This window comes from Hyla sarda, chromosome 2 (genome assembly GCF_029499605.1).
Source record: "Hyla sarda isolate aHylSar1 chromosome 2, aHylSar1.hap1, whole genome shotgun sequence".
NCBI lineage: Eukaryota > Metazoa > Chordata > Amphibia > Anura > Hylidae > Hyla > Hyla sarda.
This window is the reverse complement of record NC_079190.1, coordinates 192,468,886-192,489,194: the sequence shown is the minus strand read 5'-3', so window position 1 is coordinate 192,489,194 and position 20,309 is coordinate 192,468,886. Positions and strand designations below refer to the sequence as shown.

General features: G+C 43.4%; 1 protein-coding gene across 3 annotated transcripts in view; it reads left to right on the top strand.

Moving 5' to 3' along the window:
* Positions 1-19,867, top strand: part of SLC5A7 (solute carrier family 5 member 7) — a 32,135-nt gene extending 12,268 nt beyond the window's left edge. For all 3 annotated transcript variants that reach the window (XM_056556034.1, XM_056556033.1, XM_056556035.1), the window contains exons 5-9: positions 1,613-1,761; positions 12,976-13,119; positions 13,737-13,890; positions 14,228-14,445; positions 17,387-19,867. In XM_056556034.1, the coding sequence (XP_056412009.1) occupies positions 1,613-1,761; positions 12,976-13,119; positions 13,737-13,890; positions 14,228-14,445; positions 17,387-18,016 (1,295 nt within the window). In that variant the 3' untranslated portion in view covers positions 18,017-19,867. The remainder of the gene's footprint in view (positions 1-1,612; positions 1,762-12,975; positions 13,120-13,736; positions 13,891-14,227; positions 14,446-17,386) is intronic.
* The last annotated feature ends 442 nt before the right edge of the window (positions 19,868-20,309 follow it).

The following is a 20,309-nucleotide window of genomic DNA, read 5'->3' as shown; positions in this document are numbered from 1 at the left end:
TCACCTACTCCTTGATTGATGGGCCGCGTCATTGCTCTGCTCACTGGACAGAACAGAGCGATGAGGCGGCCCACCAATCAAGCGGAGGGGGGCATTGCTGCAGGCCAAAGAACGGGAGTAGGTGAGAGGAGCTCCCCGCCCAGGTGACTACTTACAGATACGGCAGTGACTAGTTTATAACTTCATATCTTCACCATCCCTGGGGGCAGGAGCGTCCCCCGGGAATGGTGAGGATAAAGATGTTACTCTATATAACGCTTTCCCAAGCGTTATATAGGGTAAAATCTGATGATTGGTTCCCTTTAAATACAGTATGTATTCTAAGACTGCTGGAGGCCAATGAATACTTATGAGATGTTTTGATGATGATATCCAGAAATAATGCAGGAGGATAACAATAAAGGGGATAACAGTGAGAATGACAAGGGAAGTCCTAAATCTGCACACACAGCAAAATATAGTTGTTTTATCATTTTAAAATGATTAGTCTAATGTTCTGCTCTCACTAGCATCATTCATAACTCAGAGTCATGACAGCTCTGCCAAACATCTTTGCAAAAGGATACAAACAAATCCTGACAGAGCTCATTGACTTATAATAGTCTCTGTCAGGTTGCTGTCTGGGTTTCCATTTTTTAAATGGCAAGAATAAAGCTGCAGATTGCACTGTTATTGCCAGAAAAATTCTGGAATATTTGACTGACTGGCAGAAATGCTAGTGTGAACAGAGCCTAAATATAGGCAGCACTCTGCTAAAAGCTGTATTTTAAATGTGAAACAATATGCATATATACAATGAAGTATATACATACAGTGTATTCAATTTTTTTTTTCATTGTTTTGTTGGGGCCTTGGGCTTAAATAAAAATAAATATCAAGTTTTCCCCCATGATTCTGCACGCAATACCTTATAATGACAAAGTGAAAACAATGTTAGAAATCTTTGAAATTTTTATGAAAAGGAAAAACTAAAAATAATTTAGACCCCTACTCAGTACTAATAATTTAGACCCCTATTTAGTTTGGTGCGGCAGTCAGCTCTAAGGAAAAAGAGTTCCAAACTTTTTCCATTTAAGAATCATGGAGGCCACTTTGATCTTGGCAACTTTCAGTGCAGTAGAATTTATTTGTACCAATTCTGTCTCCGAGCTCTACAGGCAGTTCTTTCCGCCTCATGTCAGCTGTGAAGCCTTATATAGACAGGGTTGTGTCATTCCAAATCATGTCCCATCACCTAAATGTACCACAGGTGACTCCGATCAAGGTGTAGAAACATCTTAAAGATCAAGGGAAATTGGCTGTCAAAGCAAAGAGTCTGAATACTTATTTTTTCATTCTTAATAAATTTGCAAACATATCTATAATTCTATTTTCCCATTCTCATTGTGGGGTGTTAAGTGCAGATAGATGGGGACTTTTTTTTTTTTTTTTTATTGTAGCACAAGGCTGCACCATAACAAAATGTGAAAAAAAGGAAAAACTGTGAAAAGTGAAAAAGTAAATGCATTGTATGCAATAGCATTAAAAGTAACTGACCCATGTCATCTGTTGCGTCAGTGTATTGAGCTTTATGTTATTAACTGTAATTCATTTTGAATATATCTCTCACAAGGTGCCACCATAAGTGTTATAGTGGATATTGACATCAACATTTCAGTGGTAGTGTCTGCCCTGATTGCCATCTTCTATACCCTTGTTGGTGGACTGTATTCTGTTGCCTACACTGATGTTGTTCAGCTCTTCTGCATCTTTATAGGATTGGTAAGTAAAAGGAAACAGTATTACATTTTATTACCCTCTGTAGTCATTTTACACTGAACTCTAATCTTGCAATTGGTTCATCGTGCAAGATAAATATTATAATAATTTTATTATTTGGATTGTTGTGGATATCATATTTCTAAAATGGAATGTAGGTCTTTTTTTCTATTTTATTTTTTTTTTTCTTTGGGGGGGAAGGGTTGGGGGAATTTTTTTATTACATTTTATTTAATTTTCATTTTATTTAACTTTTAACTAGTCCCACAAGAGAACTTTGACGAATGAGTAGCAGATCACTGATATAATGCGCTGCACCACTATTGCAGTGCAGTGTATTATGCCTGTCAGGATAACTCACAAGCAATGTACTCGATCATCCACAAGGCTCCAGGCTGACACAGAAACCAATCAACACTGGTGATCCTCTAGTTCGGAAGCTGATGGGGTAAACGGTGCACACAAATATCTTACATGCAGTGGTCACAATTTGACCACAGCATATAAGGGGTAAACTGCCAGGATTTAAAGTTTCTAGTCTCCTGACAGCCAAACTCATGTAATATCTGCTCAGGACACCCACACTGTCTTATTTTGTCTCTGGCTAATATATGGATCCTTAAAGGGGTGCTCCGCCCCTAGACATCTTATCCCCTAATCAAAGGATAGGGGATAAGATGGCTGATCACGGGGGTCCTGCCGCTGGGGACCCCAGCAATCTCTCCTGCAGCACCCACTTGTCATCTGCTGCCCGGAGCGAAGATCGTTCCTTATCTGATGACTCATGCTACAGGGGCCGGAGTATTGGGATGTCATGGATCTGCTCCCTTGTGACATCATGCCCTGCCCCCTTAATGCAAGTCTATGGGAGGGGACGTGGCGGCCATCACGCCCCCTCAAAGAGGCATGCATTGAGGGGGGAGTACCCCTTTAATGTCAGTGATCATTAATGTGGTACTCCAGTGAATTTATTTATTGTTCCATTATGCCTGGGCTGCCCCAATTAAAAAATAATCCTTAACTTAACTCCTGCCACTCCCTTGGTGCTGCTGGTATCGCTGTCCTGGTCCTACAGGGCAGTCTTCTTCCTGCCTATGGGGCCCAATAAGTAACACTGCCGCTCAGCAATTGCCGGCCGCAACAATGTCCTGTCTCTCCTGGTGAACAATAAGGATCTAAAGTGTGCTGCCTCACCAAAGATAGAGGATACAATACTGGACAAGTTGGTTTATTTTCTTAAAAGTGATAAAACATGCAAAATGCTTTCAAAGCTGGACTGGCTTCTTTTTCAAGTACAACCCTCCTTTCTCTCCTGATGAGAGGCTGAGTGGCAGTGTAATGTATTGAGGCCTTCTTTCTGTTGCCGCAACTTCACACTGCTTTTCAGAAAAGTGGCACAAAAAGTTGAACATTTTTGTACGCTTTCAATTTGTGTGGAAAACATTATTTGTGCAAAATGTGGCATGTGCAAAATTTGCAAAGAAATTACTGTGTACAAAGCAAAAACTATAAAGATATGTTTTGATGAATCTAATGTGGAGGAACACGAGCTATCGGAACAAAACTCTAATGTTATCCATAGGCGTGACGGTCAGGTGTCCAAATAGTTTAGGCCATATAGTGTATATTACATACAGTGAAGGAAAAAAATTATTTGATCCCCTGCCTATTTTGTATGTTTGCCCACTGGCAAAGAAATGATCAGTCTTTAATTTTAATGGTAGGTTTATTTGAACAGTGAGAGACAGAATAACAACAACAAAAAATCCAGAAAATGCATTTCAAATAAATTATGACAAACATAAATAGCAGAAATGAATGATTCGTGGCACTCACCATACTGCAGATAATTCCTCTTTATTGCAGAGGCTTATTCATTTTCTTAGCAGGCACGATCCAGGCAGGGGAGTGCAATGTGAAGGGTATTGTGCAGATGACCATCATTGTGCCTGCTAAGAAAATGCAATAATAATAATGCAATCTTTGCAATACAGTAGAGTTATCCGCAGTATGGTGAGTGCCATGAATCAATGATTTCTGCTATTTATGTTTGCTACATGGACACTACACTATATATCGTAGTGCACCATCAGTAAAGCGGACAGCTGGCACAATATCTAATCACTCACAGCCACAACCTTACAGTGTAGGTGTTTAATCCCAGCAGTGCCAAACACTTCTACTACAGACTGCAAATAAATTATGAATTGATTGATTTGAAATAAGTATTTGATCCTCTATGATTTAGCAAGATTTCTGGCTCTTAAGTGATTAGGAGCACTCTCTTAAAGTAAGTGCTTCTAATCACAGCTTGGTACCTGCATAAAAGACACCTGTCCACAGAAGCAAACAATCAGATTCCAAACTCTCCACCATGGCCAAGACCAAAGAGCTAGGAGAGAAGTTTACAACAGTTGGTACAGTTATTCACAAATGGAACAAACACTAAATAACTGTCCTCCTCAGCCGGGAGCTCCATGCAAAATCTCACTTCGCTGAGTTTCAATGATCATAAGAACGGTGAGAAATCAGCCCAGAACTACACGAGAGGATCTTTACTATGTTCTCGAAGCAGCTGGGACCATAGCTACCAAGATAACAATTGGCAACAGTCTATGCTGTAAAGAACAGGGGTGTGGAAATAAAAAATAAAAAACTACTTGTCCACGAGACGAAAACGGAGCAAAATCTACTTGTCCCTCATGACGATCCACTTGTCCTGGCCAATTTTTGCTTTTACACTCTCGTTTTTTTCCCTCCTCACCCTATAATAGCTATAACTAACTATTATAATGATACCTTTTAATTTTTCCACAACATATGCTCCGAAACAAAAAAATTTTAATTGGTGAGGTGAAGTTAAAATAGTAAAAGATAACTTTGCAGGGGCGTGGCTTGGCGCCGGACATGAGCGATCGCACTAACCTGTAGCTCCCGCTCCAACGCCCGTGCTTCTTAGTATCCTGACCCGATCTCAAGCATCGGGGATGCCTCCCAAGCTGGATCCGTCCCGCAACAAGGGCAGCACGGCTGCTGAAAAGCTCCAGGAGTTTGCCCGGGACGGGTCCCAAGATGGCGCCCGGGCCTTGAACTCCTCATCCAGACACCAGGCGGGGTCCTCCCCTCGCTGCCCTGCAGCTACAGAGGTAGGAGAGTCGGCCCCTGAGCTCACACTACGGGAGGTCTCGGCGCAGCAGCTGGCAGCCATAGCCTCTTGCCAGTCCTCCCTTACTGGAAAGCTGGAGGAGGTGAAGATAGATGTGGGGCTCCTGAGGCAGGATATGCAGGCCCTGAGAGAGAGAGTTACACATGCAGAGGGGCGAATATCTACTGTGGAAGATACATTGGCTCCTATCTCTGCCTCCATGACTGACCTGACTTCTCAGCTGGAGATGTGCAGGCAAAAAGCGGATGACTTGGAAAATAGACTGCGCAGAAATAATATACGTATTATTGGCATGCCTGAGAGGTCTGAGGGCTCCGCTCCTGGAGCATTTGTTGAGAAGTGGCTGAAGGACTCTTTTCCTGCTGCGTCATTCTCTATTGCCTGTTGAAAGAGCACACCATGTTCCTGCTAAGCCGCCCCCTCCTGGGTCTCCACCGCGGCCTCTACTAGCTCGTATCCTGAACTGTAATGATCGTGATCTGGTTCTGCGGCTGGCGAGGAGGACCCCAGACCTTGCTTATGATAACGCCAAGATATCCATCTTTCCCGACTTCTCTGCTGACCTACAACCACAGAGAGCTACCATTGTAGAAGTGAAGAGACCACTGCAGGACCTCGGAATTGCTTATTCTATGGCCTATCCTGCCAGGCTGCGTATTGCGGATGGTGATCGTGCTTTATTCTTCGCTTACCCTGGGGAGGCGGCTGACAGGGTGTGCCGCCAACATGGCTCCCCTCACCGCTGAAGCCTCCCACTAGGCCTACAACGCCTACGTGCGGTGGACTCCTGAACGCCTGGATCTGATGAGTACTTTCCCTCCTCCTTGATTTCCTTTCCCCTTACTCCACTTTCCCCCCCTTCCCCTGGATTCAGTGGGCTGCTCACTCCTGTCACTCTACCTATTCTAGAGGGGTTTCCCTGTTAGTCCACAGGTCGTTAAGGTGGGAGGTGGATCAGTTGCGGGTGGATTCTTTGGCCGTTATGTATTTGTGCATGCTTTCATTAACAATACTCCCCTTGTTTTATTAGGAATTTATAATCCCCCTCCGGCCACATTGGAGGTGCTACATCTGGCGGTCACCTTTGCTGTGGGATTTCCTCATGCTCAGGTGGTATGCCTGGGTGATTATAACTTAGCTCCTGACCTCGGGATGGATCACCTTCATGTGTCGCCCCCCCCCCCCCCCCCCCCACTCTCTCCGGCTCCCTCCTCTACTCCTTTGGCCTCCTGCCTGTCAGAGGTGGGTTGGCTTGATATTTTCAGATTTAAATTCCCCCGTCTCAGGCAATTTTCATGTTTTTCCATTGGGAATAACTCCCTTTCTCGTATTGATTTAGCGTGTTGTAATCCTCTATTTTATGCATTGGTGACGCATATCTCTCTTGAGACTCTTGCTATCTCTGATCATTCTCCGTTGTTGTTGGAGATATCGCTGTCCCAGGAGACCTATGTTCGGAGGTGGAAGGTGCATCCCTTCTGGTTAAAACTGATTGGCCCTCAGGATAGGATACCCAACCAGCTCCAGACATTTTTATAGATTAATCAGCCCACGGGTACTGCAGCAGTGCTGTGGGAGACACTTAAGGCCTACCTGCGGGGCTGTTTAAAATCTTCCTTTTCCTATATTAAAAGGGAGACGGCGCTTAGGGAGGCGAAGTTGGCCAGCACCTGTTCTGCCCTGGAGGCTGCGTATGTAGCTGACCCCACTGAGGCCAATAAGCATGCCTGGCTCACCACTGGTCGTCAGTACAAAGAATGAACCGCAAATTATTTTTTCCAAACAATTCTATTTTGAACATGGTAATCAGTCTAGTAAGCTATTGGCGCACCTGGTCAAACAGAACCAAGCTGCCCCTCCGATCCTTAGGATTGCTTCTGCCTCCGGCCAGGTGCTAGTGGATAATGTGCAGATTGCTCAACACTTTGCCCAATTTTACTCCTCACTTTATGCCTCCCAGGTGCGGTACTCCTTTGAGGAGTTAACCGCTTATTTGGATACTATCCAGTTCCCGGTGCTGTCCTCTGACTCCGTCTCCCTGCTAGACTCTCCTATAACTGTGGAGGAAATATCTAATGCCTTGGGGGATATGCAGTGTCCTGGCCCTGACGGCCCACCTGTGGAGGTTTACTCTCGCTATGCTACTCTGCTTCTCTCCCCTTTGAAATGTATGTATGACGCTGCTTTTGAGACAGGTTACCTCCCCGACTCCCTCTATGATGCCACTATAGTTGTCCTTTTAAAACCGGATAAAGACCCTCTGGAATGTGGCTCTTATAGGCCCATTTCTTTGGTTAATGTAGACTATAAGATCCTTACTAAAATATTGGCAAATAGATTAAATAAGGTCATTTTATCTATTATTCATGGGGACCAAACTGGCTTTATGCCTGGCAAGTCTACCACGGAGAATATCTGGAGGGTACAGGTCGCAGTTCAAATTGGGGGGGGCGTTGGATGAGGAGTGGGCCTTGGCCTCGCTTGATGCGGCTAAGGCCTTCGACTCAGTAGAATGGGCCTACCTCATTTCGGTTTTGGCCCTCGATTTATTAAATGGGTTTCTATTTTATATTCATCTCCTCGGGCCCGAGTACTTGTTAATGGCCTCTCCTCTGACCAGTTTAATTTGTATAGGAGGACTCGTCAGGGGTGCCCACTGTCGCCGTTACTTTTCGCGGTGGCGGTGGAGCCCCTGGCCCTCCTCCTACGTCAGGATCCTTTGTATTCTGGCATTACTATTGATGGGAGGGAGGATCGTCTCGGCCTATATGCCGATGACATGGTTCTGTTTATGTCCCGGCCTAGTGTAACTCTTCCCCATGCTATTTTTGTTATTGATAGGTTTGGTGATTTCTCAGGCCTTCGTATTAATTGGGCAACGTCAGCCTATATGCCTCTCCGTCAGCGACCTGGCCCCTCCACTCTCTGTGGCTTAGATGTTGTTTCCCACTTCAAATATTTGGGTATAGTCATTCATAGAGACCCCCTATTAGATCTTCAGGTTAATGTCTTACCTCTTCGGTCTTATGTTAAAACTAAATTTTGTGTCTGGGGGGCCCTGCCCTTAGCTGTCCCTGGTAGGATTAACCTGGTGAAGATGATTGTCCTTCCCAAACTCCTTTATGTATTGGAACACTCTTCTAACCCAGTCCCTATGAGCTTTTTTAAATCCCTGGACTCCTTCCTCCCGACCTTTATTTGGGGTGCAGGCAGATCCAAATTGAAACTCTCCACTTTACAGCGCCCTAAGGATTTGGGGGGGACTGCCCTTCCCGACTTTAAGGGGTATTACTTGGCTGGCCAGTTACGTTACCTCCGACACTGGGTCCTCCCTGACTCCCCACCTCATGCGGAACTTCACCTTGCCTCCTTTTTAGGGCTCACCTCTCGGCGTGCCTTCTTGGAAGGTGTTCCCCCCCACACTAGGAGGCTCCTTCCTCTCCATAAATTGGCATTGCAGGTGTGGTGCCAGTCACAACTGTACGTCTCCTTTACTGACATTAAGGATGAACTTCCCCTCTGGGATAATCCCCATTTCCCTAACTTGACGGATTCCCTAGACCCCCCTTTTTGGGTAGCGCATGGGGTAACTCAGTTGGGTGACTTGTTTCAGCAGGACGTTTTGAAGTCGTTTGGGCAGCTCCAGTCTGACTGTGGGATCCCCCGGGAAGGTTTTTACCGATATCTGCAGCTCCGACATGCCCTGTCTGCATAGTTCCCCTTACCAAGGTCTCCCATTTCTGCCTATCCCCTCATAGGGGTCCTTTGGTCCCAGAGGCCAAGGGGTTTAATCTCTTTACTGCACACTCACCTCACTAGAGCTAAGATTGCCCATACCACTGACCTGGCGGAGGCTTATTGGAAGGCATGCGTTACTTCGCTCACCGCGGAGGATTGGTCTGAGATGCTGTCTTCTCATTTGACAGTCTCTCCAGCGGCTAACAACAAACTGATTCAACTATACATTACCCATCGTTGCTATCTCACTCCGGTGCGACTTTATAGGATGGGGCGCATGCCTTCCGATGCCTGCCACAGGTGTCACTCTCCTAGAGCTGATTTCTGGCATATGATATGGCAGTGCCCCTCCCTCCAGGCGTTTTGGCAGAGTATAGTGGATTTCTTGACCTCTCTTATTTCCCTCCCTGTCCCACTGGATCCCTTGGTATGTCTCTTTGGTTTTCTCTCTGAAGAGACATGGCAACATCATTTGAGAATATTCTTACATGAGTCATTATTCCTGGCTAGGAAAGCGGTGGCCTTGCGCTGGATGGACCACTGTCCACCCTCCTTCTCACAGTGGCGGAAATTAGTTAATGCCATTCTTCCCTATGAACAGCTAGTTTTTAAACACAGAAAATGCCCTGATAAATTTTATAATGTGTGGGGCACGTGGTGTGGCTCTCCCCTCACCAGATACTCTCCCTCAGCCTTTACCTCTCTAATGTCCTCCGGAGCTATGGGCTCTCCCTTCTAATTCTGCCGATTTTTCTTCTTGTTGTGGTATTGTTCTCCCCTGCTTTTCTCTGTTTGTATCTTTATTTGAGTTGTACCTCTCTCCCTGGTTTTTCCTCTCATTCTCTTTATCTCTGCTCTACTACGGTGCAGCAGCTGGCCTTCCTTTTATCCCCATACTGCTTTTTCCCGGCTCGAAAAAAAAAAAAAAAAAGGAAAAAGAAAGGAAATTTTTTGTTTTCTTTTCTCTTTTTGATTTGGGATTACGTCCCTGTAATGCATGGGCAGGGGGTTGTGCTCTGTGTTTTTTAAGTTTTAAGGTTGGGTTATTTATGTATATTATGCTCTACATGATCGGCACTGTGTGACATTTGCTATCCTGTATTTCTGTGGCATCATTATTTTTCTCCTGTCGTGCATGTGTCCACTCTGTGGAGCTGTTGTATATTCTTTTATTCAAACTTCAATAAAACGAGTTTAAAAAAAAAAGATAACTTTACAAATGTTGTGGTTTTCTTTTCTACACCATTTACCTTTTACTTTGTGGTTGAGCTAACGTGTTATTTTGGTACTTTAGGCCGGCCTGATTACAGTAATACCAGATTTGTATAGTTTCTGTCATGTTTTACTAATTTAAATAAAATAAGAACTTTTTTGAAATTTCTTTAATTGCCTTTTTTTCAAATACGAGGCTGTATGAGGGCTAATTTTTTGCGCAATAATTTGTTTTGCTCTGCGATCCATTGATAGAGCCTAGACCAGAAAGGACACCAGGTAAGCAGAGGTAAGCCCTCCAGCTACCTCTATAGTCGATCACCCCCCAGCGCTGCACCCCACTAGCCCACCAGGGAGCATTCACATGTCCCTTTAGACGCCGCTGTCAGCTTTCACAGCAGCGATCTAAAGGGTTAATAGCCAGCTGCAGCAATCGCTGCATGCTGGCTATTAGCGGCGGCCCCCAGCTACTGAAAACAGCTGGGGGCTGCAGAGTATTGTGCGGGCACGAGTTCCGGAGCCCACTCCATACTCCCCTCTGAGTGCTGCCCCACTTGTCGGGGGCTTTCAGGTCCAGCCCTGCTTGCCCGAAGCAGGGCTAAGAGCCTGAAAAATTCACCTGCCCGGTGCCTGGAACTGCATGTCCCGGGTGTCAGGAGATAGGAATTCCACATCCTTGAAGAACTGAAATCCTACAGCACCCCTAGGTCCCCTGCTCAAGAAAGCGCATGTAAAGGCCTGTCTGAAGTTTGCCAATAAACATCTGAATAATTCAGAGGAGAACTGAATGAAAGTGTTGTGGTCAGATGAGACTAAAATCAAGCTCTTTGGCATCAACTCATAGGCAGGAATGCTGCCTATGGCCCAAGAACAGCATCCCCACTATCAAGCAGAGAGGTGGAAACATTATGCTTTGCAGGTGTTTTTCTGCTAAGGGGACAGGACAATTCACCACATCAAATTAAAAATAGATAGGGCGATGAACCTCCTTCCCTGAAAATGGGCTGTGAATGGGTATTCCAGCATTACAGAGACCCCAAACACATGGTCAAGACAACGAAGGACTGGCTCAAGAATAAGTCCATTAAGGGTACGTTCACACGAGCGGACCCACAGCGTATTTTACGCTGCGGATCCACCACTGAAGGACCGCTGCATGGTGGCTTTACATGTGCCTGCTCAGAGCGGCAATACACCACTACAAGAAGACACACTGAAGCGATGTGCGAGTCGCCACGCATGCACGGTGTACTTACATACATCGCAGCCACTCCCTCTGCTCCTAGGCTGACAGCTTGCGCAATGTGCGAGTGTACTGCGCATGCACGCTGCGACTCACACATCACAGTGTGTCTGCTCGTAGCGGCGTATTGCCGCTCCGAGCAGACACATGTAAAGCCACGATGCAGTGGTCCTTTAGCGGCAGATCCACAGCATAAAATATGCCGTGGGTCCGCTCATGTGAATGTATCCTTAAGGGGTACTCCACTCCTCAGCGTTCGGAACACATAGAATTACAGTGGGTGGGTTGTGACGTCATGAGGGGCGGAGCGTGATGTCGCGAGGGGGCGTGGTGACCCCCAAAGCCCACACAAGCGTTCAGAATTAAATGTTCCGAACGCTGGGGAATGGAGTACCCCTTTAAGGTTCTGTAGTGGCCTAGCCAGTCTCAAGGCCTTAATACCAAAGAAAATCTGTGGAGAAAATTGAAGGTTCGCGTTGCCAAATCACAGCCTCAAAACCTTAAAGGGAACCAATCATCAGATTTATATAACGCTGGCAAAGCATTATATAGGGTAAAATCTTTATTTTCATCATTCCCGGGGGATTCTCCTGCCCCCAGGGATGGTGAAGACATGAAGTTATAAACTAGTCAACGCCGCCGTCGTAAGTAGTCACCTGGGCGGGGAGATCTTCTCATCTACTCCCGTTCTTCGGCCGGGAGCGACGCCCCCTCCGCTTGATTGATGGGCCGCGTCATTGTTCTGCTCCGTCTGTTCAGTGAGCGGAACAATGACGCGGCCCATCAATCAAGCGGAGGGGGCGTCGCTCCCGGCCGAAGAACAAGAGTAGATGAGAAGAGCTCCCCGCCCAGGTGACTACTTACGGCGGCGGTGGTGACTAGTTTATAACTTCATATCTTCACCATCCCTGGGGGCAGGAGCTCCCCCCGAGGATGGTGAGGACAACAATTTTACCCTATATAACGCTTTGCCAAGCATTATATAGGGTAAAATCTGATGATTGGTTCCCTTTAATGACTTGAAGTGGATCTGCAAAGAGGAGGGGACAAAATCCATCCTAAGATGTGTGCAAACCTGGTGGCCAACTATATGAAACACCTGTGATTGCCAACAAGGGTTTTGAAAAGTGGTTCAAATACTTATTTCACTGAGTAAAATGCAAATGAATTCATAACTTACATAAAATGTGCTTTTTGGGATTTTTTGGTTGTTATTCTGTGTCTCAATGTTAATAAATCCCCCCATCAAAATTATACATTGATAATTTCTTTGCTAGAGTACAAGTGTGTATAGCACAGTCCTCCGACTAAGTAAAGAGCATATCATTTTGTGTATTCTAGTTTAGCTAAATTAAATAAGCACTTAAAATGTTGGTGAATTGCCAAAGCACCCAGTGTACAGACTGAGTCTAATTTTCTGTAAAAGAAAAAATATCTATAAAATTTGAATATCTCCAGTGGGTGGTTTAGTCATGGATATGATTCCTGTAATTCCATTGGTCCCTTATGAAAGGAAAAGTAATAGCCAAAAGCCCAGCTGGCAGGCTGAAAAATCAGCTCATTATTTTGCTTATAAACATGTATAGGGCAATATTGCTCAAATGATCGATTATATTTTTAAAGAGGGAATATATATTTTACATATAGAAAATTCACTTATATATTTATATATACTCATATATATTTGTCTGCCTATGTATATTGCTTCATTACATTGCCTTTTAGCTAATTGACTGTCTAGGAATGCATGCCACATGGTCCCTGGCATGTGAACCACATTTAATTTTCATTTTATTGTGCAATATAGCAATGTATAAGATCAATGTCATTTCAGACATATTGACTCTTTGTGTTGCAGTGGATCAGTGTACCTTTTGCCATGACACATCCGGCAGTTACAGACATCACAGTGACAGCTGTAGAAGAAGTCTACAAGGATCCTTGGTTGGGCAGCATAAGGAGGGAAGATGCCTGGTCTTGGATTGACAGCTTCTTGCTTCTGGTAAACAATACTTCCATATGATTTAAAGGGCAGAGTATGAAAGGAGAAGACTTCATTTTTTTAGATAAGACATACATTTTTTTATTTTTTTAAATATATGTAGTAGATTGTATTGTATATATTATAGGTTTTTTTAAGTTTTTTTCACTTGTCAGGAAATATAAAAAATGAAATAATTCATATTTCCTACTTTCCCATTTGACTAGCAGACAAAGCTAAAATAAGAATGTGGAGTGGACAAGCCCCCCCCCCCCCTTTACAATCTGTTCCTACATATTGGCCCCCCAGACACCTGCTATCAGGGAAACAGCAGCACAGCTCAATTCAGGAGTACCACTGTGTAAAGAAAAACAGTCAAAGTGCCAGTTCTTGTACTCAGGACTGGTTTAAAATCATAAACTGATGGCATATTCTAGCAATATTCCATCACGTTATGAGATGTAAACACTCTTTTTATCATTGTTGCTTTCTTTTCCCAGGGGGGACATATTGGTGACCTTCCATTGTCTAGGATTGCTATGTGTGTTCTTCTATGCAGAAGATATAAAAAATGATTCTTACCTTGCTGCTAATGTAAAAGTAGTTACGCTATAAATTTCATATCATTAATTTTCCAGATTCTTGGAGGGATCCCCTGGCAGGCATATTTCCAAAGGGTCTTATCAGCGTCCTCAGCAACCTATGCCCAAGTTCTCTCCATCTTAGCTGCCTTTGGCTGTTTACTGATGGCTATCCCCTCAATTCTTATTGGTGCTATAGGAGCTTCCACAGGTAAACATTTAAATGTATAAAACTAAAATTGTTCACATAAAATACTTACAGTACAGTAGAAAAAGCTGTAAGTTATTATCATTAAGTGATTGTCTGTGTGTTTGGGGGGGGGGGGGTTGTAGGGGGTTGAGGCCCCAAATGAACTGGTCTCTTCATCCCAGGAAGTTAGGGGCTTCACAGTGTAAGCCCTTAGACTACTGTATGTACCAAAAGTGTGTGTATCGCTAGATTATGCTGGGGGAAACATAGCAAGCATGAGGGTTCTCTTAATTATGAAGACGAATGCATTTTTTATTTTATGTCTAACAGAAAGCCTATGTTTCCAATTTTTTTTTAGAATGGAATCAGACTGAGTATGGTTTACCAGACCCACAGAGCAGAAATGAAACTGATATGATTCTGCCTATTGTTCTTCAGTATCTGTGTCCTCCCTACATTTCTTTCTTTGGACTTGGTGCCGTGTCTGCTGCTGTGATGTCATCTGCTGACTCTTCCATCTTATCTGCTAGCTCTATGTTTGCCAGGAATATCTATCAACTTTCATTTAGACAAAATGTAAGTTACTCATGGAATTTCTGTTTCTTCAGAAGCATTGTTACACTTGTAAGACAGGACTTGCCATCATATAAACTATATAAATATGAAGTTAAATGATAACTAAAGGATATGGATCACGTTTAGAAAAGGTTTAAAGAGGTACTCCGCCCCTGGACATCTTACCCCTTATCCAAAGGATAGGGGATAAAATGTCTGAACACAGGGTGCCTGCCGTTGGATACCCCCGCGATCTCCCTGCTGCACCCAGTGTTCGTTTAGACCGTCAAGTGCAGCGCTGGAGGCTTGAGACGTCACGGCCGCGCCCCGCTCGTGACATCACAGGCACGCCCCCTCAATGCAAGTCTATGGGAGGGAGCGTAATGACCGTCACGCTACCTCCTATAGACTTGCATTGAGGGGGCATGGCTGTGACATCACGAGCGTGGCGTGGCAGTGACACCAAGAGCCTCTGCCCCGGATCACCAATCATCTGGCAAAGTCTTGACATGCACCAGATATCTGCCGAGATCGCAGGGGTCCGCAGTGGCAGGACCCCGCGATCAGACATTTTATCCCCTATCATTTGGAAAGGGGATAAGATGTCTAGGGGCGGAGTACCCCTTTAAAGAGGTTATCTAATATCTAAAAAATAAGTATGTTGCTGGGGAAGAGGTAAAAATGAAAAACAAGTCACACCAACCTCCCCTACAGCTCCTGCACAGCACCTTCTGTTCCCCACTCATTACCACTTGGTACTGTTTTCATGACAAGTCTGTAAAGAAGGACCTGCCTGCCCACCTGCCTGCCCACTTAGCCAATCACTGACTGAGATGAGACACCACTGTAGCCATTGATTGGATAAGCAGGCATGTCCTGATTCAACGTCTTGTATTGGACACAGCTACAAGCTGTGACCAGTTGGGGACCAGAACGAGAACTGCAGGAGAGCAAGATAGGTTATCATGACTGTGTTGTGTATATCACCTTATATTGTAATTTTGCCCGTATCCAAAGGATAGGAGATAAGAAGTCTGATTAAAGCCATCACGCTCTCTCCATATATCTCCCATAAACATTAATAGAGGGGGGGCCACCTAAAGCCTAGCACAGCCGTCGTTCTAGACATATATGTTCAGAATGTTGGGGTGCTGGTCCGGAGCTCGTGGGGGTCCCAGCAGACGGACTTCCCACGATCAGACATCTTATTCCCTTTCTTTTGGATAGGGGATAAGATGTCGAGGGGCAGAGTACCCATTTAATGATAATTAGAAGACTAGTAAAAAGTTTTCTCTACAGAGCAGAAATTATCATCTTAAGTGCTTTAAAAATATGTTTAACATAACAACTAAATTTAAAGAAGAAACTATTTTTGATGGCACATTTCCTTTAAACACAGTTTAACATTTAAAGGGGTACTCCGGCCCTAGTCATCTTATCTCCTATACAAAGGACAAGATGTCTGATCGTGGGGGTCCCGCCGATGGGGACCCCCGCAATCTCTCATGCAGCATCCCCTGTCATCAGCCTCACGGAACAATGTCCTGCCCCGCCCCCTCAATGCAAGCCTATGGGAGGGGGCATGATGGACACCACGCCCCCTCCCATAGACTTACATTGAGGGGGCGGCCAGGGTGGGACATCACAAGGGGCCGGAGCCGTGACATCATGATACTCGGGCCCCGTGATCGTGAGTCATCAGACACGGAGCAATCTATGACCCAGCGGCAGGACCCTCGCGATCAGACATCTTTTCCCCTATCCTTTGGATAGGGGATAAGATGTCTAGGGCCAGAGTACCCCTTTAACCATCATTTGAATATTTTAATGTTATTAATGGCTACAGATTGAATACATAAAAGGCTGAATAGATTGCAAATGCTATGAATTGAAAGACACATATTCCCTTTGCTACAAGAGAAGGCTTGAAATATACCTAAACATAAAATAGGGAGAAACTTAAATAATCACTAAAAGTTTTTTTTGTTTTTGGCCATATAATGCACACTCGTCATCACTAGGCCTACAGTGCCATCTGTTTTATTCCAGCACACCTGCATCCATGTGTTTCTTTACTGTAACTGGGTCATATGAACTCTAGCCTGATCCAGAGAAAATCACTGTATTTTATGTGTTAGAGTAAGGGGTCGGTACTCGGTCAGCTGATTCCTGTGAACTAGAGGATGACACCATTGCTTATAAGATGGCTCCTGAAAACTCACAGACCTCTTCCCACACATTGAGTTTTTTTTCCTGGGAAAAAAAACGATTTTGCTACAACTGCCTAAATCACAGTAAAATGGCCAAAATGCAGAAAAAAATCTTCATAAAACACCTCACTTGTGATTATAGGTAGAATAACATTTGCATTATGTCAATATTTCTGTAAAAACACTCTTTGAATGAGAAAATGCATTAAAACTGCACATTTTGTCAACTGATACCCCCAACACACTAATGAGTCTAAGCTGTTGGAGTCTAGCCAGGTGATTAAATCTAGAACTACAGTGATAAGACTCTACCCCTTCTCTTTGCAAAGCCAGAGGAATGATGAGAAATGTGGGCAGCACTGGAAATGCATTTAACTTGGAAAATAGAAATCAGTCTGGCTGACAACCCATGCCTGCAAAATTTACGTTAACAGATCAGTTAACAAGGCATACACCTCTATATTATTTTTTATTAACAGCCCATGCCCATACTGATTGTGGGGTAGAAGTCAGAGAAACTGTAGATTAGTTATTTTTGGAGTCACCTCTAAAAAGAAGGGATTGTCCAAAGAAGACTTCTGTTGCTGTCCTATTCAACAATGTGACACTGCAAAATAAATGAATGAATAAATAGTAATGGTCATTAGTATTTTTTTTTATAAATTATTTACACAATTTTGGGGTGAAGTAATGCTGTCTCTTGAAGACATGACAAACAATATATTTTAACTCAAAAGCTATTTATTTTCCAGGCATCAGAAAGGGAGATTTCCTTGGTTATGAAGATCACTGTCTTTGTATTTGGAGCAGGAGCAACAGCCATGGCATTACTTGCAAAGTCGGTGTATGGACTTTGGTATCTAAGCTCTGACTTGGTCTACATTGTCATTTTCCCTCAGCTGCTCTGTGTCCTGTTTATCAAAGGAACCAACACTTATGGCTCTATCGTGGGGTACGTTTTTGGGCTTTTTCTAAGGATAAGTGGAGGAGAACCATATCTACATCTTCAGGCCCTTATCTGTTATGGAGAATGCTATGTAGACAGGAATAATATATACTTACAAAGATTCCCATTTAAAACACTCTCCATGCTGGTTTCATTTTTAACCAATATAGCCATCTCCCACTTGGCCAAGTATCTCTTTGAAAAGGGAACATTGTCACCAAAGTTTGATTTCCTAAATGCCGTGGTGGCTAAGCACAGTGAAGAGAACATGGACAAGACAACTCTTGTGAAGAGTGATAATATCAATTTGTCGGAATTGGATCCAGTGAAGCCAAGACACAGCATATCATTGGGGAATACCTTTATAAACAAGGAGGCGATCAGCGACTTGGACTCAAGCCCAGAGTCACCAGAACTGGAAAACAAAGACCTCTGATATAGCCATAATAAGAATGCTGCTTCTACATAATTATCAATAAAAACTTTATAAACTGAAAATAAAGATGGTAAGCAGTGTTTTAATACCATTACTGTATAATGTTTTATATATGTATTTCACTGCACAATGAAAAATATACATCATACCACCCTCCCAGTATGAAGTCCACTTTAGTAAAATGTTGTGATCTGTTGTAAAGACCCAGCAATAAGCAACATGTAAAAAAAAAAAAAAAAAAAAAAACATACATATCTAGTCTGCCAAAATTTAAGGAAATTACTGCACCACAAATGCCTATTGTTTGTAAATGTAACCTTTTATTATTTTACTGCAAAATCCTCTTCAGAATGTAAATGTTTAGACAGTGATGGCCTTGGGATGGCTGCCATATTATTCAGTAGAATGCAGAAAACTTCATAATAGGGTGTATTTACATCATGTTTTGGGGAAATGGCAGCCGAATCCACGGCAGACCATGGTTTTTAGTCTGGCAAGAAAACTGGATACGGTCCAAATATGAGACGACCGGAGCCAGTAGCTGACTTTGTACGGCTCATTTAAATGAATGGGGTACGGCACGGTTCTAGCGGGGATACTGGGAATGACCGGTTTTCCAATTCCAGATCCAGCTGCCGTATCCCCAAAATATGATGTGAAAGAATCTTTACATAGGTTTTTCTTTTTCTTATATGGTTTCCTATCACCAGCAGTTTTGCACTGTTTTACTTGTGTAACCAGGAATAACAGATATAAGGATTTTAATTGTTCCTTAAACTGACTATATATACACCTTGATTAAAAAATGTTGCTACATTGTTACATCTACAAGGAACATGCACCAAATCTGTATATTTATGGAGGATAATTAGCTATATAGAAATAATATGTATTAGTCATTGGATTATCTAACATCGCTCTTCTTTTCCCTCAACTTTCTTAGTTAGTCATTTCTGCCATACAGTTGGAGATTAGGGCTTGGTGTGGTCCATCTATCTCTTCTTGAAGTTACAATTAAAAATAAAAGAAAGTTATTACCAATGGGCAGAATGAAAAAAATAACATTGTTTATTGTGTTATACAGATTCCTTAGCAAACATTTTCTCCAATCCTCTATCCATAAAAAATATTTATTTTAATTGAGATGCAAGAAGCCACATCATTGTTGCCTTATATTAACTTAAAACCATTTCTTACTTCATAGAAAACTATAGATTTAGTTATTATTGTAGTCACATTTTGTCTATGATTTGTCTCTGTAAGGGTATGTTCACACTAGTTTGTGCAGAAGGGACAGAAGATCAGTTGTCCTTTGATGTAATCCTTGACTTTCAAGGTAGACTTCTTTACATTCAGTGCCATACAAGACTAGGGTCCATGTGTGCTGGACTTTCCCTGAGCACTCATATTTCTCATATTTCTCAAATTTTTGGACAGGAATTCTACAGGAGTGCATAGTTGCACAGCAGAAATAACAAAAAAAGACCACGATGCAACAGAAATGCAACGTGATCATGTGGTTCCACTTTTACGGAATATCTGCTTTAGGATGAAAACAACGAGAAGAAAAAAATGTGGTCTCAAAAAGCAGGAGGTGCTCAACCCCAAATGCAGTTGTGCATTTATGCTGGGGAAGCAGATCCTGCGCTTGTGGTCCATTGCTAAGAGAGATCCCCATCATAAAATGCATACAATGGGGGATGCCTGCAGCAGACTACAAGTGCCACAATGGCATCCTACATCTGATGAAAAGTGGGAATGTGTAACATATAGAGTAATATATAAATTTAGGTGCACTACTGTGGTAGATGTAGACAGTAACATATGACTAACCCTCAAACTGATGTTAAAATTGAGACATTAGACAGTATATCCTCATATGAAAGACATATCTGAGCCTGCACACCAACCCCAAGATTTCTCAAGTGGCACTGGACCTCACCTAACACTAAACCTAACTGTACCATATGGGCAATACCAGGGGCTAGTGGGCAATTACAACAGCACTACCCAAGTGAGTCGTATCCAATGCCGCTGTAATTGCCCACTGGCCCCTGGTATTGCCCATACGGCACAGGTAGGTTTAGTGTTAGGTACCGTGCCGCTTGAGACACCTTGCCGTTGGTGTGCAGGCACAGGTATGTCCTTCATATAAGGATATACTGGCTAATGTCTCAATTTTAACATCAGTTTGAGGGTTAGCCATATGTCACTGTTTACATCTACCTAGAAATTGTGGCCCCAAAAAAAGCCATGTATGCACATATCTAGGTGTTCTGAACGGAAATTCCGT